At 32.1% G+C, this 26,629-nt stretch overlaps 1 protein-coding gene across 1 annotated transcript; it reads left to right on the top strand.

Moving 5' to 3' along the window:
* Positions 1 to 6,572: 6,572 nt before the first annotated feature.
* LOC127718824 (uncharacterized) lies at positions 6,573 to 17,957 on the top strand. Its single transcript, XM_052224899.1, has 6 exons — positions 6,573 to 6,839; positions 7,696 to 7,913; positions 8,796 to 8,844; positions 9,588 to 9,677; positions 13,846 to 13,965; positions 17,163 to 17,957. The coding sequence occupies exons 1-6, from the start codon at positions 6,635 to 6,637 to the stop codon at positions 17,192 to 17,194; spliced, it is 714 nt and encodes a 237-aa protein (XP_052080859.1). The 5' UTR covers positions 6,573 to 6,634; the 3' UTR covers positions 17,195 to 17,957.
* Positions 17,958 to 26,629: the final 8,672 nt, after the last annotated feature.

Genomic DNA, 26,629 nt, shown 5'->3' on the forward strand with positions numbered 1-26,629 from the left:
TCAATTATTATTAGGGTTGGTTTCTCAGAAACTATAGTACATACATGTATGCTAGATGCAATTGAAAGATCTGACAAAAAGTGATACTCCGACCTTGAGCTCTGTTTCATAGTCAGTCAATTTCAAGATTCGATATTTTAATTTTTGCTTCCCAGATTGTTTTTTTTTAAGATACCATACAGACATAACTTATTTCAAATGGGATAGCACATCCTCATTTTTACGGAGATGTTGTGTTTCATGCCAGGAAATTGAGAAACGATCCTGGTAAGATTATAAATCCCTTAAATAAATTATTTTAAAAGGTTACCAATTTAACATTGTGATTATATATTTGAATATTGTTTTTATTGGTATCCATATTGATTTTGATATCAGTGAATTAAAAACAAACTAAATGTTATCGTGATATACATATTCACTTTCATGGATCTACAATATGTCGATACCTGTATCTTGGCATTGCACAAGGTCGTGTTTTTCTCGGACTGTTTAGTTTATGACGTCCTTCCACTAAATCCACTGTATGTTGGATGTGTATTGGTTGATAGTTTAGTCTTAGATGCATGATTTTTTCATTAGTTGTTATTGGCTTTTAATTAGTTGTCATAAACTGCGAGTACTCTCAGATCTGTACTTTTGTTGTTGGGATGTACAAGTACCTGGCTACGTCCACTCTGTGCTTTTCTGAGATGTATTTCTATTTGTATCCATATGATAAGTTAAGCTTTTTTCTGGAGCCTATAATTCAGTGGTTGTCGTTTGTTACTGATTTACATATTTGTTTTTCGTTTACTTTTTGTACATAAGTTAGTCTGTTAGTTTTCTCGTTTGAATTTGTTTTCACTTGTCATTTCGGGTACTTTTATAGCTGACTAGGCGGTATAAGCTTTGCTCAATGTTGAAGGCCGTACGGCGACGTATAGTTATTAATTTCTATGTCATTTGGTCACTTGTGAAGTGTTTTCTCATTGGTTTTCTCTACAGGAGACACATCAGTGACGCTGGATTCTATTGATATTTAGTTGTAAACTACATGATGTAAAACTAAGAATAATTGTGAAGATTCCAATGAGACAACACTCTACAAGAGTTCAAATGCGAGTTTGCTAGCAACTACATTACACCATAAGCCCTTCAACGCGGAGCAAAAGTTTACAACTCATAGAAAATCAAAAACGAGAAGTTCAACGGCACGATTCATGCATAAACCTAAAGGCAAAATGATTCCAAGTGGTACAAGTGACTGACTTTTAGTGTTTATTTGACCTTAACCTTATCTCGGGTCGATATTGACCTAGGGCTGATAATACATCTGATATGAAAAATTTCATGTAATAATCTGATTAAATACTAATAGTTGAGCAGTTTACTACAAAATCATGCAATTGAAGATACAAACATGAAAATTCGTAAAAACATGCCTTTAGGTGTATTAAATTATATTAATGAGACAATTTTCCACAAAAGACCAAATGGCGTTGACGTAAGCATCCATGGCTAGATTGTTGTACGTTTAAAAAGCCAAAAATGCTAAGTTTAACACAATTCAAAACGATTTTGATAGATAGACAAAGGACAACTGTTGAATTATTAAATTGAAGATCCTAACTTTTGACAGACATACATAATATGCGTCAGTTAAACATGTTTTCTGGTACCAAACCCTTCCTTTTTCTTGAACATTGGTCTAACGCCTCTCAAATTATGTTTACGGGCTTGGTGTCCGAGTGATTGTAGTGGTACTGGTCCATATTTAGTAATCGCTAGGAAGTCAATACTGAGATTTCAAGTTTATGATAATGTGCTCAACTGTAATTATTATTTACTAGAGTTGCAGGTTTTGCTGCAGAATATCGATGTTTCTAGCACTATATCGCATATACACATACAGTAAATCATAGAAACTAGAGGCTCTCAAGAGCCTGTGTTGCTCATCTGTATCTACTGTGGTTTTGAAAATCATGTAGAATACGGTTAAAATCATAATAGATACCACATTATGATTGAGGCCAAGTTTAATTTAATGTGGCATTTTAAATAAAAAGCAGAAGATTTTAGAAAGAAAATACAAAAATTGCCAATATATTGCAGAAAATGTAGTTAAAAGGACAATTATTCCAATAAAAAGTCAATTTCCAATTTAGGTATTGTTGTCTTATCTGTAGATTTTTCTTTGCTTGATATTTTTGCTATTCACAATGCCAAACTGCATTTCCCCCATGTTCTTTTTTTGGCGACTGTCTTGGTTTATGGGCGGGATAATCGGATACAGTTTTTAAACTAAATACCCTAAGGATAATTTCAGCCAAAATATGTTTTAATTTGGCCCAGTAGTTTCAGAGAAGAAGATTTTCGTAAAAGATAACAAAAATTTTAGGGCAGACCAATCTTGACCTGATGATCATTTTTACTCCTCTATCAGATTTGCTTAAAATGCTTTAATTTTTAGATATATAAGCCAAACTTTACCCCCCACCCCTCCCCCCCCCCTCCCCCTCCTTTTCCCTATTCCCCAAATATTGTTCCGATTTTAGCCATGGCGACCACCTCTGTTAATGGGCGAGGTTATTGGATAGATTGTTTTAACTAAATACCCGAAGGATGATTTAGGCCAAGTTTGGTTTCATTTTGCCCAGCAGTTTCACGGAAGATTTTTGTAAAAGATTACAAAAATTTACCAAAAATTGTGAAAAATTGACTTTCAAGGGAAATAACTCCTTATGGAGTCAATTGAAAATTTTGATCAATTGACTCATTAGTATATCTTACTTTGCTGAACAATTTTGCCGTTAGCAGTATATCTATTATAATATTCACGATAATAACCAGAAAACTGCAAAATTTCCTTCAAATAACCAATTCAGGGGCAGCATTCCAAAACCGTCTGAAAATTTCAGGGCAGATAGATCTTGACCAAATGAACATTTTTATTCTTGTCAAATTTGTTCTTAATGCTTTTCTTTCAGAGATATAAGCTGAAACCTACAGTCTATGTTCTATTTTTAGCCATGGTGGCCATCTTGATTGCTGGGCGGGGATCATTGGACACATTTTTTAAACTAGATACTCTTAGGATGATTTATGCCAAGTTTGGTTTAATTTGGCCCTGTAGTTTTAGAGGAGAGTAGAAAAGTTAAAGACAGGTGCCAAGTGATGAGAAAAGCTCATTTAGCCCTCTTGGCCAGATGGGCTAAAAAGTAACACATACCGAAAACAACCGACAAAAAGCAAAAGTGTCGGATCAAAAGCAAAATTATCGGACAAAAAGCGAAACGGACCGAAAGTAACGGAAAAAAGGCAAAAGTGTAGGACGAAAAGCAAAATTTTCGGACAAAAAGCAAAACCGTATAAAAAGCAAATGTTGGACAAAAAGCACCGTATCAAACAATTAAAATAAATTCATAAAAATCATTTATAGATAACAACTTGTTATTTTTTGCATTTGTTTTTGTATAGATCAATAGAAGTAGGTTCATTAATTGTAAACTTGATAACATTGTCGGCCACTAGTCGCATAACCACATTATAATATAGTCGGTAGAATAATTACGTAACACAGCGTGCTAGTGACTTAATACGATACATATGGGGTGTGTAATTTCCAAATGAGGGTTCGGGCTTTGCTTTCACACCATATGGAATTAACTGACCCCATAAATATCGTACTAGGTCACTAACAGACTATGTAACTAATAGTATGAACTCAACAATGAGCACAGTGCTTGTCATATATATAAATATTTATATAATAAAACGTTGTTTTCAATTTAGACTTATTTATATTTTTTTGGGCTTGTATTATATTTGCCTTCGGGTTTACATGATCCGTTCATCCTATTTCGACTCTTTAAAATTCAAAAGTCTATCCTAAATTGAGGTAAATTATATGGCCTTCCAAATGGCGTTTCGATTCCTAACATCACTGAAGAGACATTGATTGTCGAAATCCAGATATGGTGTACAAAAAATCTTTGCACCTTTGTTTGCGGTATATCATCTTTGCCGCAAGTTTATTGTTTTCTGTTTGGTATTAAATTTATAGTTAAGATCCATTTATTACATCTTGTGATCCGTTTATTTGGCAATCGCCAATGGCAGTCAGCAGGGTTTAAGAACATCCGTTGTTCGACCTGTTAGTCAATTGCGTTTTGTTTAAATATACTTTTTCACTTTTTGGGTCTTTTGGAAAATGTTGTTTATGCTGTATTTAGACCCCTCTACCAAGAAATTTGTTTTGCATGCACACGTATAAAAATTGCGGTTTTTATCCAACGCAATCATATGTTTGAACGTTGTTTTCAATTTAGACTATATATACATATATTACGTCAGCTTTATATACAGATCATTACATGACAAAATATCAAATAATTTAGACGAGATAATTTTTGAAATAATCTTAAATTAAGGAATGTATCTCCCCTGATGCAAAGCTCTGATTCCTTGGCCGGCTTAGGCTTTACTTTGTTGTCCTTTTTGGTTTAAAGCTCTTCATCCTTTTAATAAGCTTTAGATTATCAAATATTTTGGCCTCGAGCATCACCGAAGAGACATTGACTGTCGAAATGCGCATCTGGTGCAGAAAAATTGGTACCATTTATGTTATTAACGATCTCGATTACGCGAAAGCAATAGCACAAGCATAACATCAACGCTAATAACTTAAAACAGGAACCTGATTTTGAGAAGACCAGATAAGGTTATAGTTGGTTTATACCTGTTTACGAGCGCTCCATCCCTCTAACCTTGGACACATTCGTAACATTAATCAATAAGAGCAACTTGAAAAGAACAACAAAAAACCTTAAAGCAAAATACTACTTTACCTGAAAGGAATGAAATATGTTATCCATACTAAAATATCAATCATTACCTATCAAACGAATTTATTGTTAAAAAGTCTTAACCAGTTTTCGAAATTTCCATATGTATTCTTTAGAACTATAAAATCTCCATTTCAGAATGTCTTTAGGCTTAGGATTAAAAAAAACATGACCAGTACATTCTCTTTAGAAGACTCATAAGTCAGTTATGAAACAAACTTACACTATTTTTCTTATTAGATTTTGCGTTTTGTATTTCTTATTCTTTATAATTTATTTCAAACAGTTTTTCTATGAAAGCTTTGTTTATGTTTTTCTTGAGGTTTTTCGGGATATGAATTTAGCCAATATTTAATGACTCATATTCAATACTCATGCAGAATATTAACAATATGCCAAATAATAGTGTCTAATGATACTATATGACTTTCTTCGCGTACAAACTCAATAAATCAGTTATTAATTTAGCTGATCTCTTTTAAAGTACATATTTGCTTTAAATACGGCTTTAATAATGAAATTGCTTAAACGGGGGGGTTCACACGCTTGACCGCGACAATAATTATCAGTCTAGAGTCATTCAGATACATTAAACTTATGTTGGGCGATAATGAATTGGTGCATGCCTCACTCATAGCTTTACTTTTATTAATTTTTTTCCCATTTATAAACAAATATTGATTTAAAGTTTGTAATATAATTGCAATCTTTAAAAGTAAGACCATTACAGTATAAACCTATTAAAACTACAAATTCTTGTATTGTTCATGATTATTCTTTTGTCAGAAGTTTTGAGTCATTTCTCAACATATGAATAATGCTCAATTTCTTTGTGCAGTTAAGTGTTCCTATATTATTTTTTTTTGGTAAATCTTGAATGAGAAATTCGGTAATATCTTCGCAAAATATATCAAGATCTTTTTTCCAACCTTTGATTAAAATTTTTATCTTAAGCAAATAAATGTTTTGTTAGTCGAAGTTACATGAAACCTAAAGAGTCTAAAATATCATATTTCTTTACTTTCACTGTAATTGGTAAATCAAGGTGTTGGTGTAAATTTAAGTTCCTTTTATAAATTTATCTCTCCAAAACATTTAGTGTAAGAATGAAATATAAGTATAAAGGGTAACAGGATTCATATCAGCAGACAAATATCAGTCTCGAAATCGTAATACCAAAACAGTAGAATAAAGTATAGAATAATGGTCATGCTTGGACTTACGTCCATTTATAAAAAAAACTTGCTGAAATAAGGTGTTCGTTTTGCTTTGTGGAATACATAAATGTGCAACCATATAAGGTCAGAATGGAGAAGTTAAAATTGATTCTAGGGAGCGTGCCTGCTAATTCTGGGTCTGAAGTTTTACCTAAGCTTCTTACAAGATTTATTTTGCTCTTAAAGACAATTTTTACCACATAACATTTTTTTTTGTTGAGCCTGTAAAAAAAGAGAGCTACTAATAATAAAAAAAAATATCTACAAAATAATTCAGCATGGCCAATTTATGCACATTGGCTCCTTTTAAGAGATATTGCCCTTGCAAAATTATTTTAACAATTTTTAGATAAAATCTGAAACAACGAACAATTCTATTGCTTTTTAATGATTATGCAAACAACGTCAAGGAGCGTTATAATATTATTATTTTTTTGTTAATTAATACATGTACCAATATCTTAAAAACCTCTATTATCCTCAATATATATTTTTTCGTGTATACTGACAACTTTCTTTTCTAGGAATACATGAACCATTAAGTAACAACGATATAGGTTGTACTTGTATAAGAGACACATTTCTGCAATTATGGAACATCTTTCTGTAGCAAAAGCCATATGTATGTACTTATTGAAAAATTTGTCACCAAGAGTAGTCCGTGCTAATTTTGACAGATATTTCTCACCTACCAATCTACTCTCAACGCTGACTGCAAAATATAACACTCTCTTGGACTTGAAATCAAAGGGAATTCTGAACCAGACTCGAAGGCATATTTTAGTTCCAAGAAATGGTATATCTTTATGTGACTGCTCAAATTCTGTGGATTTAGATTTTATTAATATGACGTTCACATTATTAATTTTATTATTTGGTGATGGCTAAACAAAAATATTTCTCATTTATAAATGACATCTTCAATATCTTGTCATTAACAGTTTCTCTTTTTTACTTACTTCTTGCTTAATTCACTTCTGAATCGAGTGCCTAGATGTATAAAATAACAACACTGTTCTACTTCATGATATTGGAACCATATAAACAGTTAATAACGCACTCAGGGCATTACTCTAACAAATAACTATTCAAAATTAACAATAACAGTTATGTTGAAAATGGAACACTACTTATAATTACTTATATATGTAATTTTTGTAAATATTCTATGCAGAGGTTTCTTTTTTTTTTTTTACAGATTTTACTAGCGTTTACATATTTCCACCAATACTATTGTATTTTTCAATGAAGTATAAAAACTAAAATAAGAATTTCTTTCCAGATGTATACACGTATAATATTAAAGCTTTTGGATCAAACACTGGTCTTTTTCGGACTATGTTAACATCATTTTCATTAGAAATCTTGAAAGTAGATAGATATGAACAGATGTAAATACTATTCAATTGAGACATTAAGCTGATCAGAATTTGTAACTCAAAAATATTATATAAATTCCTTAATTAATTGAAATTGATAGTTATTTGAAGGATAAAATAGTATAAAATTACTTATGGAAATACTATTTGTGTCATTATTTTTTACAGTTCATTTGTAAAAAGTTATCCTTAATATTGAAAATGGTGAGTCAAATACTCCAGCATATCACATTTTAACACTGATTTTAGGACCATATAAATTGTTTGTTGCAGGGGTAGCTGATTCCAAAACATTTGATGTAGCATTGATGATCTGTTTGATCAAAAACTTGACAACTATCATTCCTGTAATCAATGGATTTTACCGTGAACCACAAGCGATAACATTACAGAACATCAGATTTAAATTGCTGAGGGACACCCCAACCCGTCATGCTACAACAATAGTAGACCTTGGTTATCTCAATACAACATGCAGATATATATCAGACGTAAGTGTGTCTTTGCAACGCTTAAATTAATCAATATTTCAGAAGAGTATTCAGTTTCATGTTTCTTAACCTATTGAACAAGTCTGTTCTGAAATTTAAAGGCCTTGATTACGAATTGTTGGTTCTGTGTTCCGGGAAGTCATAAAAAAGGCAGGCGGACATCACAGTAGTCTGGGACTCCGACTGAACAAAATTCTCTTTGTTTCCATACATATAAGTAGTTGATTCATTATTGAAACATTGGTATTGAGAAATTTACCACCTAACATCCTTAACATCTGTGTAATGCGACAAATTTGAGAATCTTAGTCTATTTTCCATGGTACATGTGGTAGGGGATGCAAAATACCATGGCCAGGTATTTAATGTTTTAAACCTTTTTTTTCACTTCCTTTTTTTTACCCACCTACCATGAAAAAATTAATAATTTCAGATTTTCAAAATTGTCAGAGCTATTTGAACAACTTTATATAGTAATAATTCTTAAGTAGTGATAATTCTCATGTAAGTATTTTGTAAGGATAAGCTCAGAAATATCAGAAAAGATTTTTCAAACATTTTTACCTTGCCGATTATTGACGTCAGTATTTTAAAACTGCTTATATGTTCAAAAAAGTTTCTTGAATGAATAAACAGGGGAGGTCAGTTTCGTATAGGGCTTCAATTTTCCAAACAGATGAGGTTCAATTTTTGCATGGGGTTTAAAATGTCATTTGTTTCTTTAACTCTTAAAATGTATTAGCTCTGCAAAAATAGCCCTTTTCAATACCTTACATTTTGAGTTGAAGTTTTATTTGCACTGTCTTTGATTTGATATATATCTTGTTTATTTTTGGCAATTGCAGATGCAGTTTTATCTATATTACGTTTGATTTATTACAGATAAAATTGGGAACAGCATTGTGGTATATTTTGAGCTACAAACTTACAGGTACGTCTAAGACATTTAAATTATCAATTTGAATTATCATTGCAATATATAAAAAAAAATCAAAATATAGAAAAACAATGAACATCTTTATCAGTGAATGCAGTACATATAACAACATACAATTGTAATAGAGATCATGCAGCAGATGTTACCGTTGTCCCCGAAACGAGTTTAAAATATTTAATGATTTAAAGTCGGAGAAAATATTCCTTCTTTAATATGACAACCTTGTTGTTCTCCCTCTTTTAATAAAAATATATGTGTAACTTATTAAGGAAACGCACATTACCATGCCGAAGTATAGAATGGCATCGCGATCCTACATTTGTACCACGCAGATTTTATCAAAAGATATAAACATGAATTCAAGATTGATTCATACCGAACAAAACTTGTCAGAATTCGTCCAATATCTGTTGCGTGTTATATTCGAATTTTTATGAGAATTTTTGTTTTCTTCGTTACTTGCGACTTCTAATGTTTTTATTGCCCAACTGATCTTACGCTTCTTTGTCATTATATCAAATTAAACACTGCATACAGTTTGTACATCATTTCTAGATTTATCTTCATTAGGAACGCTCCAAGCCAAAACCATTGTATTACAGTTATATATTGAACAGTTAATTTAAATTTACAGAGCAGCTACCCTATGCTTGTCAGCAAATGAACAAATAAATTTTAAGAGTGTCATGTTTCTTTTAAAAAATATCCTACTATTGATGTCTTATGTATTTTCGCAGCTATAAAAGCTATTAAACACACCAGCGAAGAAATTTCTAAATGCAAAGAAACAACAGACGTCGATTTCCGATATCAACTACAGAAAGCAGGTATATATAATCAACATCATAAATTGTTAGTAATCTGTTCTATTTACAAAGTCAAATCATTCTTTATAGAGTTTGAAACCACCACATTTTTTGTTGTTAGAGAAAAGTTGAAGGAAAAGTATCGTACTCTAACTTTTGCATGTGAAAATCACCTTCCATCTTACCTAATCTTCAATTATCTGTTTATTCTGTTACTGCCGTAATACTTTGCAACAACTTTGAAAATGACCCTGTGACGGATATTGCATGTCTAACAGATTATATAACTTTGTTTCGGGTTCTTTTCACTCTGTTCGGAGAATTTATTGTTCGTACTGTTTTTGCTTCCATCCCTGTTGATATGTACTGGATATTATTGTTTTACTGAAATTGATACAATATCAAATGTTAACATTTTGCGTGAACACAATTTCGTAGATATGGACATTCTTTTTTTTTTCAAATAACACATACTAAATCTCTACGTTGACGTTGTAGTTAACACGTCATTAAGTAATTATCAGTCCTTCAGTCAATATTCAGACTTATTAACTGCGGAAATTCAATTTTATTCCGACAATTCCATTGCAGTCAATTAAGATCTATCCAGTCTGAAACTAACATTATCAACCTGCTTGATTTCGTGACTGACAACATATTTGTTACGTTGGGAGGACATGTATTTCAACAAACCATCGACATTCCTATGAAAACAAAATGTGCCACTCTTTTTGTCCACTTGTTAATTTATTCATTTGAGGCTCCAATATCAATATTGGAAAACATAGAAATGGTGTGGAAATTATCGTCTGGTATGGCATACTGATGTTCTGAATAATCTGTTTTTATGGTGTATTTTTTTTCAAAAATGAGGATCGAAAATAATTAACTTTTTTTGTAAACTTTCCATGGTTTTGCGAACGAAACGTCAGTATGGAAGTTGTTTACCAAACGACAGACTGTTCCCGCTTTATGGTTTTATAAGGGAAAAACGGTGCGTTCAGCTGGTAACAAGTAAAATAGAGTTATTTCCGGTAGTATCAGAAGTCACCTTAAAGGAAGTCATTTTAAATAATATCGGATCTTTATGAAAAATCTTGTTATACTTACATACGTCTATGCTATCTTTTATCTTTTATATTCAAAACACGATAGTTATTTTCAAGTCCTTTTCCACGAATAGTTGAAGAAAAAGTGTCGTACTCTTAACTTTTGCATGCAAAAATCACCATCCATCTTGTCCAATCTTTAATTATCTGTTTAGTCTGTTACTGCCGTGATACTTTGCAACCACTTTGAAAATGACCCTGTGACGGATATTGCATGTCTAACAGATTATATAACTTTGTTTCGGGTTCTTTTCACTCTGTTCGGAGAAATTGGTGTTCCTACTGTTTTTGCTTCCATCCCTGTTGATATGTACTGGACATTATTGTTTTACTGAAATTGATACAATATCAAATGTTCACATTTTGCGTGAACACAATTTCGTAGATATTGTATTGACATTCCGCAACGCGATTTATTGTTTATCGTTTTTCAAATAACACATACTAAATCTCTACGTTGACGTTGTACATAACACGTCATTAAGTAATTATCAGTCCTTCGGTCAATATTTAGACTTATTAACTGCGAAAAATTCAATTTTGTTCCGACAATTCAATTGCAGTCAATTAAGATCTATCCAGTCTATTTCAGACTTTTCAGCAGTTTTTATTTACCTGCACACTTCAACAGCTGTTGAACGCTATGAAAATCGGCTGAGCAGTACTAAACTGACTGTTAGCGAACTGTCTGAGATGTACTGAATTTACCGCTGTAGATAGATATGAAAATAAACTGAAAGACTAAATATGACCTCATTATTCTTTTATGGCAAATAGGGGATATTTATTGAAGAATTAAACTGTTGGAATGATTGGAGATGTTTTTTTCATTGTATATAGACTAGGATATCCGATTTTATAAACAATAATTCTTTTCTAGATTATTTGACTAGGGATTTGGCTGTGATAATTTTGCAGAGTGATAAGGGGAATGAAAGAAAAAATTTCTGAACGCAAAGAAACTATAGACGATGAATATCGATACCAACAATTTAAAAAAGGCATACTTAAATTACAGCATACATTTTATATAATCTGTTCTGCTTATATACGTCTGATCATTCTTCAGAGTATTTGAAACTAGCCATGTTTTTGGGGTCCGTTGAACTCTGATTTTAGTTTTTAAAGAATTCCACATTGCACTAAGGTATGTAAGAAATCATAGAAAGTAGGACGAGTTTACTAAATAAATTAAGTGTTAGTATTTTATTTTTAAATGTTTCTCTTTTGTAATAGTCGCGCTTAAGAATATATAAAATGATTATCTCCGTATGAAAAACAGTCATGCTTGATTGTATTGGTTCGTTGTGTTGCAATTTCTTTTATTATGAATTTGAAAATGTTTCGTGTTATTTAATTTAATTCTGACCAGTTACACTGCATGCATATATAATATTTTAAAGTATTTTTCACACCATGCATATAACTGAGGGTAAGAATTTAACTTTTTACAGAACACTGAAATGATACTTTATGTTAATCAATTGGCATATGATAAATGTGACTATCTTTAATATCATTTAAAATATTTGACATTTCCAAATTTTACACAGGTAGTGCCCTTCCAAACTAAAAGTCAAATTGAAAGAGTTAGTCCAGCTTTGTTTCATAAAAAAGAATGGCGAACGTAGATCCATGTATTTTGTCTCAGGGAAGGATAAATCCTACTTTGTACAAAAAATTACTTTGATTCAAACAAAAAATTTTCTGAAACTAGCATTATCAAGCTGCTTGATTTCGTGATTGACAACATATTTGTTATGTTGGGAGGATGTGTATTTCAACAAACCATCGACATTCCCATGAAAACAAACTGTGCCATTCTTTTTGTCCACTTGTTCATTTATTCATTAGAGGCTCCAATATCAATATCGGAAAACATAGAAATGGTGTGGAAATTATCGTCTGGTATGGCATACTGATGTTCTGAATAATCTATATTTATGGTGTATTTTTTCAAAAATGAGGATCGAAAATAATTAACATTTTTTGTAAACTTTCCATGGTTTCGCAAACGAAACGTCAGTACGGAAGTTAACCAAACGACAGACTGTTCCCGCTTCATGGTTTTATAAGGGAAAAACGGTGCGTTCAGCTGGTAACAAGTAAAATAGAGTTATTTCCGGTAGTATCAGAAGTCACCTTAAAGGAAGTCATTTTAAATAATATCGGATCTTTATGAAAAATCTTGTTATACTTACATACGTCTATGCCATCTTTTATCTTTTATATTTAAAACACGATAGTTATTTTCAAGTCCTTTTCCACGAATAGTTGAAGAAAAAGTGTCGTACTCTTAACTTTTGCATGCAAAAATCACCATCCATCTTGTCCAATCTTTAATTATTTGTTTAGTCTGTTACTGCCGTGATACTTTGCAACCACTTTGAAAATGACCCTGTGACAGATATTGCATGTCTAACAGATTATATAACTTTGTTTCGGGTTCTTTTCACTCTGTTCGGAGAAATTATTGTTCCTACTGTTTTTGCTTCCATCCCTGATGATATGTACTGGACATTATTGTTTTACTGAAATTGATACAATATCAAATGTTCACATTTTGCGTGAACACAATTTCGTAGATATTGTATTGACATTCCGCAAGGCGATTTATTGTTTATCGTTTTTCAAATAACACATATTAAATCTCTACGTTGACTTGTACATAACACGTCATTAAGTAATTATCAGTCCCTCGGTCAATATTCAGACTTATTAACTGCTGAAAATTCAATTTTGTTCCGACAATTCAATTGCAGTCAATTAAGCTCTATCCAGTCTATTTCAGACTTTTCAGCAGATTTATTTACCTGCACACTTCAACAGCTGTTGACCGCTATGAAAATCGGCTGAGCAGTACTAAACTGACTGTTAGCGAACTGTCTGAGATGTACTGAATTTACCGCTGTAGATAAATATGAAAATAAACTGAAAGACTAAACATGACCTCATTATTCTTTTATGGCAAATAGGGGATATTTATTGAAGAATTAAACTGTTGGAATGATTGGAGATGGGTTTTTTTCATTGTATATAGACTAGGATATCCGACTTTATAAACAATAATTCTTTTCTAGATTATTTGACTAGGGATTTGGCTGTGATAATTTGCAGAGTGAAAAGAGGAATGAAAGAAAAAATTTCTGAACGCAAAGAAACAATAGACGATGAATATCGATACCAACAATTTAAAAAAGGTATACTTAAATTACAGCATACATTTTAAATAATCTGTTCTGCTTATATACGTCTGATCATTCTTCAGAGTATTTGAAACTAGCCACATTTTTGGGGGTTCGTATTACTCTGATTTTAGATTTTAAAGAATTCCACATTGCAATAATGTATGTAAGAAATCATTTTAATTGGGACGGATTTACTAAATAATTAAATGTTAGTATATTATTTTTACATGTTTCTTTTTGTAATAGCCGCGCTAAAGAATATATATAAATTATTATCTCCAAATGAAAAACAGTCATGCTTGATTGTATTGGCGCGTTGTGTTGCAATTTCTTTTATTATCAATTTGAAAATGTTTTGTGTTATTTAATTTAATGCTGACCAGTTACACTGCATGCATATATAATGTTTAAAAGTAATTTTTCACACCATGTATATTTCTAAGGGTTAGAAAATTAACTTTTTACAGAACACTGAAATGACACTTTATGTTAATTGATTGATTGATTGTTGGTGTTTTAACGCCATTTTAAGCGCCACTTTTGGGCTATTTCGTAACAGCCAGTTTTTATTGGTGGAGGAAGCCTGAGTGCTCGGAAAAAAACCACCGACCTTCGATAGGAAAACTGACAATCCTAGTCAATTTAGAGTTGGAACTGGTTTTTTTTTCTCACAAAAACGAATGACGATCGTAGATTCAAGCATTTTGTCTTTGATTCAAACAACAAATTTTCGGAAACTAGCATTTTCAAGATGCTTGATTTCGTGATTGACAACATACCTGTTACGTTTGGAGGACGCGTTTTTCAACAAACCATCAGCATTCCCATGGGAACAAACTGTATCCCTCTTCTTGTCCACTTGTTCCTTTATTCCTATGAGGCTGACTTCATACAGGAACTTTTAATGAAGAAAGAAACGAAATTAGCAGTATCCTTTAACTTTACTTTCCGCTATATAGATGATGTTCTCTCACTAAATAGTTCAACTTTGGTTAATATATAAAACAAGAAGATGTTGTATGATTGCCATTGAAACAACTCTTCCCAAGAAACCAAATGACAAAGAAATTAACAACTATAGGTCACTGTACGGCCTTCAACAATGAGCATAGCCCATACCGCATAGTCAGCTATAAAAGGCCCCGAAATGACAATTGTAAAACAATTCAAACGAGAAAACTAACGGACTAATTTATGTTGAAAAAAATGAACGAAAAACAAATATGTAACACAGCAACAAACGACAACCACTGAATTACAGGCCTCTGACTTGGAACAGGCACATACATACAGAATGTGGCGGGTTAAACATGTTAGCGGGATCCCAACCCTCACCCTAACCTTGGGCAGTGGTGTAACAGCACGAACAGTGCAACAAAAGAACGATAAAAATCAGTTGAAAAAAGGCTGAACTCATCAGATTGATACAATTAGAAACACATCTAACAAAAACACAGAGTGGACGTGGCCGGGTACTTGTACTATGTTGAACGAATCTATTCCATTGAACTTGAGATAAAGGCTACATCAGATACAGATATGTCTGCCTCATATCTTGTCTTACATCTAGCAATTGACAATGTGGTTCGGTTGAAAACAAAACTTTACAACAAAAGAGATAATTGCAGCTTTCAAATTGTGAATTTTCCATTTCTATGCACTCCAGCAGCGCCTTTATACGAAGAATATATCTCCCAGTTGATACGATATTCCAGGGCTTGTATTGCCTTGATAGAGGGTTGCTGCTTACAAGGAAGCTATCAAACCAAAAGTTCCAAGTGGTGAATTTAATTTCGTAAATCTTACGGACGTCATTATGGGTCGGTTGACCGTTATGGTATATCTTTTTCACAGATGAAGGCGAATATGTTCCAACTGATGTAACTACAATCCTGTCCCCTTTTTCTCGAATGTGATCTACCAAATTAAACTTATTACAGGGTGTGTACTAACGTGAGCATCACAACGGGTGCCACATGTGGAGTAGGATCTGCTTACCCTTCCGGAGCACCTGAGACAAGTTTTGGTGGGGTTCCTGTTGCTCAGTATTTAGTTTTCTATGTTGTGTCTTGTGTACTATTGTTTGTTTAATTATTATCTTCTTTTTTAGTCATGGCGTTGTCAGTTTATTTTCGACGTATGAGTTCTAATGTCCCTTCGGTATCTTTGACCTCTCTTTTACGATTGACTTCATTATTTCACTTTGATTTCATATTGCGTAGACCTTCTTTCAAATATGCCATCTCTATCATCGAAGACATTGTCATATGTATACGAAGTATTGACTCAAACATTTAAAATGAAAATTATGTGACTGAATTGATGTATTAGGGTGGTACGAGTAGCATCAATAACCATCTCAAATTGAAAAAAAAACTGTACGGAATTTTCTGAAACATTAAAGAAATAAAACAATCACCAGTTCTATCTTCTCAATATGAAGTTCTTGCAAACTTCATGGTATATATAGTAGTAAAACTTCACTAGGAATAATAAAAGCCAAGCCTTAAATTACCAAGGATAAACTTTAATTCATCGTATCAAAAACAGTGCATGTGATAAGTACTGTAGATAAGTCTTTTTAACATTAACTTAGATCTTAGATCTTGGTTAACCGGTTAATAACCGGTTATCGATCAAAAGATCAAAAGATTATCCGATTAATCACATGAATCAGTAATGCAAAACTGTTCGATTAGACAACACCAGTCGTTACATTTATTTAGTATTTCTTGCATGTTTCTATGTTATCTAATTTAAAATGAAAAATTGAACTATTCGAAATCTCTTTCCGATATACAAAAAATAAATTAACAAAGATGCCGAACTCCGAGGAAAATTCAAAACGGAGAGTCCGTAATAAAATGGCAAAATTTAAAGCTCAAACACATCAAATGAATGGGTAATAACTTTCATATTCCTGACTTGGTACAGTCATTTTCTAATGTAGAAAATGATGTTTTAAACCTGGTTGTATAGCTAGCTAAACTTATATATATATATATATATATATATATATATATATATATATAAGTGATGACGGTTATATTCAATTGTGGAAAGATTCAAAATATTTCCTCTGCACTGCCCTATTTCGTATGAACGTATGTTCATTCGCTTTTATTAATGAAGCTAAACGTATGCATCACTTTATAAAAATGTTATAATTCTATAGAAACATATAACTTATTATTTGTACTTTATTATAGAATTACAACAATACTGCAAAAAAGGTCTATAGAATCGTCTTCTTTGAAGTAATCAAAACAGAAAGATGTATATTTTGGTTTAGTGATTTGTCATGCATACAGTGGAGAAATGAGTTGAAATGGATTACAATACCTTAAATGGCATTGATTAAATTTTACACGGACAGATAGACAAGCGTCCAGTAAATCATATGAGGAAAGAACGTTTTAGCAAAATATGGTTAAACAATGAAGCCAAAGCTATATTTCAAAGTATTATCCATTATACGTTATAATATGCAGCAGCTTTTTGTATTAACAGCAAATCTGTTTATTCTCTTATTGGTGAAGATTATTGGAAAATTGTTGTATACAAAGTTGTTTGAGTTAAGTTATTGTAAATTTAGAAAATATAAGTTTTATCAGTTTGTTTTAATCCCCATCATTCTATTAAAAACTAAGCTTTTGTCGTAAAAATCATACTTTTTTTTATGTGGAGTGAATATCTTATTTGGCGCTCCCATTAATAAAACAAATCACGATACTTTGTTCCTTTACAGTGTGTAGTGTTAAGTTTTATCTAATTTAGTTTTAGATTAAGCCCCCTAATTATATGAATTAGGTCATTTGTTTGAACTATATTTTTTTTCAGTTAGACGTTTCTATATTGCCATTTTTAGTTTGTACATTTGAGTGTATTTTACTTCGTTTTCAGTTGCGGATCCAGGGATCTATAGAATCGTCTTCTTTGAAGAAATTGAAACAGAAAGAAGTATATTTTGGTTTAGTGATTTGTCATGCATACAGTGGAGAAATGAGTTGAAATGGATGGGGGGGGTGGGGGTAGGTGGTGGGTGGGGGGGGGGGGGGGGGGGGTAAAAATTACCTATTTTTGGACGATAAATGCATTTGAAAGGGGACATATGATTGGAACACCCCCACCCTTATCCTAGGTTGTGAAACCCTCCTTTTAAGAATGGCCGGATCCACCCCTATTTTTTATAAGATATAAGGTTTGAGTTGTCTTTTTGACATTGATTTACATCCCCTTTTTTATTGATATGGTATTTATATGATGTCATAGATTAAATTTATTCGTTCAGTGTATGTTTACTTTGTTAATATGTCTTTTTGATCGAGTTAAGTCATTGCAATTAATGTTTTATAGTGTGTCTTTCTATGTTGTAATGCTACACTACTGTTTCATGATAGAGTGAAGTGGTTGTTGATGTGGTTCATAAGTGTTTCTCGTTTTGTATATAGATTACAAAAAATGGAGACTGTTGGTTTTTCTATTTGAATTGTTTTCCACTATTCATTTTGGGACCCTTTATAGCTTGCTGTTCGGTGTGAGCCAAGGCTCCGTGTTTTACTTTTATACATTGTGACTTGGATGAAGAGTTGTCTCATTGGCACTCATTCCATGTCTTTTTATTTCTACTTGTTGGAGAATAATGATAGCCGATACGGTATGGGTTTTATCATGTTGAAAGCCGTACGGTGACTTATGATTGCGTAATTCCACTTATTTGAAATCTGGTGGATAGTTGTTGTCTCATTGGCATTCATACCACATCTCCTTTTTTTGGTATATTGAAGCTTATTTCGATAAAATCTTAACAAACTTACTGATTAGAGCGATTGTTTTTGTAAATGTTTGAAAAAAACGAGTACAATATCATGTTCAACTGATACTGTCAAAATCGTAGCTAATGCCTCTTTAAGCAGATTTTCTTTGTCTTTGTCAAATAATCAAATATATGGCGTATACGAAACATTGTAATTTTTTTTTATTATTATTAATTAATTACAACAAAAAGTCTGGATAATGAATGAACCTATTAGTAACTTTATATGATATTTCGTGGGTTGTTATTTTCGCAATTTCAATGTTTTCGCGCAGTGTACCTGATCGCAAATACGCCATTAGAAAACTTCCACATTTACAATACTTGTATTCTTCATGCTTAATTTGCTGTTTTAAAGTCTAACATTTTAAAGCAACTATTTCATTATTATTTGTCACCAATGCAATAATTACTTTTGAGGACAATTCAAGTCTAAAAATTGCATTCATAAAAACTTAATTAAAATGAAAATACATATCCTGTGTCTACTTTTCGCTTTCAAGGACCTAACAACACCCTGTTCTACTTTCTGTTTTGTTAACTTTACATTATCTCCAAATTATTACAATACACAAAAATTAAAGATGAAAGCAATTATATATTGCAAGACAATTTAAAAAAACAAATACAATAAATATATTATATTTAAACAAGTGTGGACACAGATCAGTGTGGATAGTATGATTGGATGTTTGACAGTGTTTTATATGACAAAAGGAGTTCTATGTTTTATGTTTTCTATGTATTGTCTGTGTTGGACAATGACAACCAACATGAGCATTAGGGGTGTTGTTTATGTAAAATTTAGTTTTTTATGTTCAACACGGGCATGGAAGAGATACTAATTGCATTAATTACCAAATGATTATGATAGAATATATATGTTCCACATTTTTGATTTTGGATACATTTTGTAGCTATGAGAGGAACACATAATAGGTTCATTTTTTTCTTAATGTGATTTTTTTATATGGGAGATGGTATCTGAGAACATGTATTTGCTTACTATTTGTATGGTTCTATTTATATTACTTTGTGGGGGATTGTCAGAATCATAAGTAAAAGATTTCGGTTAAATGTGGAAATTGTAGACATTTAATGTTTTTTAGTAATGACAATGCCTGACATGAAGATTGGGGCTAGATGAGCTAGAAAGTGAATTTCTATGTTATTTTTTTTATTAATTCTTTGAAAATATCTCCTCCAAAGCTGGTCAAAGCAAAAAAAAAGTTTTGACCAGTATGAAAATGATATCAACAAAAGAACCTTTGTGAGCATGCTTCAAAGACTCATAACTAACTACAGAAGTCATATGATAAAATGTCAAGTGGATATTATGAACATCTACTTAATATGTCTAAATATCTAAAAAGTTTTAGTATTCAATATGAAAAAGCTATTGCAAAAGTATTCTCTTTTCAGTTTTTTTTGTTATATGGATACAAATATAAGGGATACCAATACAGTAAGGCAGTTTTGTTATGGTATGAAAGTGTAGTAATTAACATTTATTGTTAATTCACACAAATTAAGAAATAAACAAATGAATGATAAATGTTGAATATGTACAATGAAATATATTTTAGAAATCAATTAGGCCAGATAGGCCTTATAAATTTTGGTCTTTTTCTTAACATACTGAATGACCATTTACACTCAGGACTGAGTCGCCAGTAGGCAGTACAGATGTAAAAAAATAAAGTGTAACAAAAGAACCTAGCATCATATTACTAGTAGCACCAGTAGCATTGTTTGGTGAATTTGTGCTTCTTTTTTTTTAGTTTGGCTAATGGACAAAAAATGTTTGGTTCAAATCTAAATAAAATGCTTTTTATCTCCCTATTACTTACATTGTTCATAGAATGGATACTACTTTGACAATTCCTTGTACATGAGAGTTGTCTGTCAAATCTTTATTTCACAAAGAATGAATTGCATAACAATGAACTGAGCTCAAAGCAAAGCACTTTAATAATACACTTAGACAATGAGCTCAATCCAGTGATATACTTTGTACTACAGGTCCTTCATGAACATCCTACTGGCCAAAACCATATCTCACAAACATGCCATACTACATGGTTGAATCAGAAGTCCTGAAAAAGACATGAACTTTATTAACATATTTTAAGTATATACACCGGTTAAAACTTTCACAAATTTGTGGTAAAATTATTCAGTATCTAGCAACTATCAATCGCTTCATGCACAAATTGATATAGGTTGAGTACTTGTCAGAAATAAGAACATACCTCCACCTAATTTTAGTTAACTGATGAAGAAACATTCAAAACTATAAAATGTTATCTAATAGACTAGCTGCAATGAAATCCCAGTTTTCTAAAATGGTAGGTGGAACCTAAAACTCAAAAGATTTTAAACTATGCATTTTAAGTATTGCAAATATACATGCAATAATAATTCTTCTCAAAAATTCGCTATATTTTTCCTTATTTTGTCTTTTGTTCGAGACTGTATATTGACCTCTAGATGTCTTTCAATTACATCCAGTTTGGCGTGGGTTGATGTTTGATTGTTGTACATGTTATATATGGACGTGGGATTTTATATAAATTAGGCGTGAAATAATTTTGGTTAACTAAAATCCTTTAACTTACTTCCAAATTAATATTAATACTGAGGGAAAAAATTACATTGCTAAATAACCACTTTAAAACACATGCAAACTTTTTGAGAAGAAGGCATAATGCAAGTAACATCTATTAGATCTTTTTTAAAACCATTCTAAACTACTGATAAGTGATAAAGTTTGTTAACAGTTACTTACCTTCAAAAAGGGGGTTGCATTCACTTTACTACATATACTTATAAATATAATCAACAATACTGATCAGTGCAACACCTAGGATAGATAGAGGATTGTTTTGTAAGAATAGTTGCTGAAATAAGCAGGCAATATTCAAAGTAGAATAAAACATATTACAGGACTGAGTTTTAAAGTAATAAGCATTGTGCAGGGCTCACGTTACCATGCTACTGGCAAGTCGCTTTCCCGGTCGCCACTTCGCTTTGACCGACCTTCAAAAGCGAAATCTAGTCACCCTGTTGTTTACGATACTCGCTTTCAGTCGCTTTCGTCATCGGCAATATTCAATATTTACCAAGTCGATGAAACAGCAATTTTTCATTTGAAAGTAAAGAAATTCAAAGACGTAAATGATTTATTTTCTTTAGGAGGTTAAAGCATTGATTTTAAAGTTGGTTGCATGTTATTTTCATAAAGACAATTTTTTTATCACTTCTGGTACTTGTTACTCAATCGTAGATCAAATCATTCTAACTTTCGGCAAAATAAGCTTGTTACTTCATTAGAACGTGATGAAATTAAAGATTTCTTGCTGTTGTGCAATACTTAGTAAATCTGTCGTCAGACTATAAACAAATAAAGTTCAATTAATTCCCAGTCATATTAGAAATTTATGAAAATGTAAAGGGAGCTTGCATCAATAGATATAAACGATTCACTTAAGTTTCATGAGAATTGCTGACAGCATTTTTGAGCTATTGTCCGAAACTGGAAAATCACCGCTTTTTTAATGAATAAAACCCCATAACTCAGAAATGTAAAATGTAAAATTTATAAAATTCTAAACGGAGCTTACATCAATATAGATATAAACAATTCACCAAAGTTTCATACGAACTGCTGAAAGCATTTTTGATTTTTGTCCGAAACTGGAAAATCACCCCTTTTTTCATGAATAAAACCCTGTAACCCAGAAATGTAAAATCTAAAATATATAAAAATCGAAAGGGAACTCATGTCAATAGATATAAACAATTCATCACAATTTCTTGCAAGTTGGTGAAAGCTTTTATTGTCCAAAAACTGGAAAATCCCCCTTTTTTTAATGAATAAAACCCCATAACTCAGAAACGTAAAATCTAAAATTTATAAAAAACGAAAGGGAGCTCATGTCAATAGATATAAACAATTCACCAAAGTTTTATGCAAATTGGTTAAAGCTGTTTTGATTTAATGTCCGATATGTTGATGACGGACAGACAGACGGACAACGATATACATGTACCATAGTACGTCCCGTAAACGGGCGTATAAAAATGACAGGATGTCATACCACACCAAAACCTTCTGAAGGAAACACTAAGTTGGCAAACAATCTTTTTTTTTCATTGACAACCCTGTATAACCTTGCAGCAGTATCGAGTCTACATGCATTACCTTGTATATTTCATGTACATTGAACTTAAAAATATGTGGTCATTGTCAAAGTTAGTTATGTCAGTTATAATTTACACATTTACTGAAACATGCCAGAGAAGAACATGTACAAACTTTTTAATTTAATCTGCAAACTGGGAAAGCCATCCTTTTTTACGAATAAAATCCCACAATTTATTAAATTGAAAGGGAGCTTGCATCAATAGATATATATAAACAATTAACCATATATAAACAATTAACCAAAGTTTCATGACAAATAACAACTGCTTACAGCATTTTCGAGTTAATGTCCGAAAACATGGAAATCCCCCTTTTTGAATGAATAAAACCCCTTACATTGTAACTGGATAATGTAAATTCTAAAATTCCAAAACAATCTAACGGGAGCTCACATCAATACATAAATACAATCCCATATAACTCTGAGACGGGAAACCTAAAATTTATAAAATAATCAATTCACAACAGTTTCATGCAAATTGGTGAAAGCGTTGAAGAGTTGGTGAACAAAGCATTTTTAGAGTTAATGGGCGTTAACATGTAAAATGTATATTATAAAATTCCTAAAAATCTAAAAGGGAGCTCACGTCAGTAGATATAATCAATTCACCAGAGTTTCATGCAAATTGGTGAAAATATTACTGAGTTAGTGAACAACATGCTAAAAACAGACAGATCAGGGCAGACAGACGGACAAAGGCATACCATAATATTTCTCATGAACAGGCGTATGAAAACTGCAAGGTACCATTCCAGGCCAACACCCTCTGAAGGAAACACTATAAGGGAGCTTCCTTTCCATTTTTATGGGGGAAAAAGGGGGGGGGGGGGGCTATGATGAAAAATTTTGTCCTGCATTTTTTTTTTTTAGTTCGAGATGTAATCTGTCCTGCCTTTTAATTTTTCACTCTTTTTTGTCCTGCCTTTTTTTCTATTAGTTTATCCCGACTTCTTTTTACATAAATTGTCATCCTGCCTTTTTTTTCATATTGTCTCATCCTGCCTTTTTTCCAAATTTCATCCTAGACCCCCCCTAAAAATCAAATGGTAGCTCCCTAAGTTAGCAAACAAATTATTTTATTTTTACATTGACAAACCTGTATAACCTTGAAGCAGTATTAAGTTCATGTATTAACCCGCATATTATTATGAACTAAAACAAATTGTGGTCATTGTCAAAATTATAGTTTACAGTTTACTTTTCCAATGCTTTCAATTTAAGATTAGGGCATTTTTGTCATTGGAATTGAGTTTTGTAGTCGGAGATTACTCTAACCTCCAACGACTGTTTTGCGACACCAGCTAGGGCAGTGGGACTTCAGCTGGTCCCATATTAGATGGATGATATTTGCCCGTCCAAAGTGGAGGCGACTGGATTCATATAAATCAAGCCTCAATTTATTCATTTAAGTAAGTTTGATCAACCTGCCACCCGTTATCTTCTCATATTTGGACAGTTTTCACATTGACACATCAATACTGGCATTTTTACTTTAACTTTAAAAGATTGTGACATGACCTACAGAAAAAGTAATTTACAATGCATTACATGTATGAGAGCTGTCAGATTTATGAAAATAACCCTTATTCAATAGGAAAACATACTCTAACACCTTGTTCATTTATGATGCAAATGAGCTGAATGGCCGAGTGTGTTCAATTTGAAAATAAAAGAGTTAAAATGCCGGAATAGCAAAAACAGATGTTGGACATCAGAGTAATCTCGGACTTAAAGAGTATGAGTTTTGGGCAATTTGTAAGGGGGGGAGGGTTCAAGGGAAGCAAATGCTCTTTAAATTATGCATGTTTCAAAAATTGGGGAAAAATTACACAGAGAGTTGAGTCATTTTTTCAGACTTAATTTAAATAATGACTAATGTAGACTTCCCTTCTAATTCTATAAAAAAAATTCACAACTACTGAACAGGAACAATCATGGTACTTTTTTGTCTATGAAACTACACTATGACATCTGATCTGCAAAACCTACAAACAGACACAGAAATATCATCAAATAGTGAAATATAAGATTGATTGCACCTTGTATGGATAGTTCCGACACGTGTTACATGGGGAGCCCGTTTGTTTACAAATAATAATGTCACGTGATCACGCACTGACGTCACAAATTTTTATCTTCCGCCATAATAACTGTAATTACACAATTCACAAATGCATAACCCATTTATCTTGTGGACATGCAATGGGAATGTGCACGGTTATCAAAAACTACAAAAATATTGCATGTACAGTTAATGAAGAAGTTATTTCATCAAATAGATAAGATTTTCACTCATGACACAATTCACAAATCGACTGGGTGTCATCGCCATCGGGGATAATTGATAAATGGGATTAAATTGACCGCCAAGAAGGTGTAGAGAACCACCTCTGGAGAACCTTAACATCAATTAGTAATACTCACCAAAAATTCTCTATAATTAACGCTATTTTCTGTTGGAAAATTTCAGAAAGATGCTGATAAACTTATTTGGTGACACAGATTATTTTCTTGTTTAGGCGCGAAATATATTCTTACTCTTAATGCTTGACGTAACAAAATTTGTATAGAATTATATTTAACTAAAGCTCAGCGTAAATATGCAGAAGCATGACAATACATTAATGATAAAATGTGTAAATATTTCTGTAAAAGAATATAATTTTACTTTACCAGTATACTTCACTTAGAATTACATTTGAGCGCAAGAAAATCTCTATGTGAATCGGCTGAATCCCGGGGTCGAAGTTCAACATATCAACGGAAATTTTTGCGTGTGCTTGCGTTGCTTTAGATCGAGGCCACAGCTTTTCAACCAATCGGGGAATGTTTACTTGGGGCATACATCTATTTTTACTGCAGGTTTCGACTTGTTTAAATCGGGATTATAGAAAAATGGAATGTTGTTGGTAGATACAAAACAGAAAATGATGAACACTTTTAGCAAAAGATAAATTGGATCGGGGGTCTGTGAATTCACATTATTTGTACAACTCTCCTTACTCTTGGGAAGCGTGTGCTTTACATCGAGGCTTGCGTTGCTTTACATCGACGCCATAGTAGTTCAACCAATCGGGGAATGTTTATTTGGGGCATACATCTATTTTTACTGCAGGTTTTGGCATATTTTAATCGAAATTAGAGAAAAATGGAATGATGTTAGGAGATATAAAACAGAAAATGATAAATATTTTTAGCAAAAGATGAATTGGATCGGGGTTCTGTGTATTCACATTATTTGCACAACTCTCCTTACTGATGGCAAAAAATGGAATTTCCGTGACCTAAATGGTTCGCGAAAATTAATATTTTTATATATATATAGTAACAATAACAGTGGGATTAGCGTACATTTTAAAATACAGCAATATTAATCAAAACATTGTTTTGTTTGGCGAATATAACTATGTATTTTTCTGAAAAGGACTATGTTTTGTTCAACACTAATTTATTCTGTTTCCAATTTTGCATTTGCCACAGAAGTATGAGATAAATGTGGGATAAGTTATTCAAATAAATTATACGACTTGCAATTCATAGCTGCAAGAATTGTAACAAGAGTAACAATTTTCACTAAACCTGTATTTCTATACACTAAGGTTGGCTGGGAATCTTTTCAAAAGACAAAGAAAAAGAAAAAACATAGGTTTTA

Source organism: Mytilus californianus, unplaced genomic scaffold (genome assembly GCF_021869535.1).
Source record: "Mytilus californianus isolate M0D057914Y unplaced genomic scaffold, xbMytCali1.0.p SCAF_10, whole genome shotgun sequence".
NCBI lineage: Eukaryota > Metazoa > Mollusca > Bivalvia > Mytilida > Mytilidae > Mytilus > Mytilus californianus.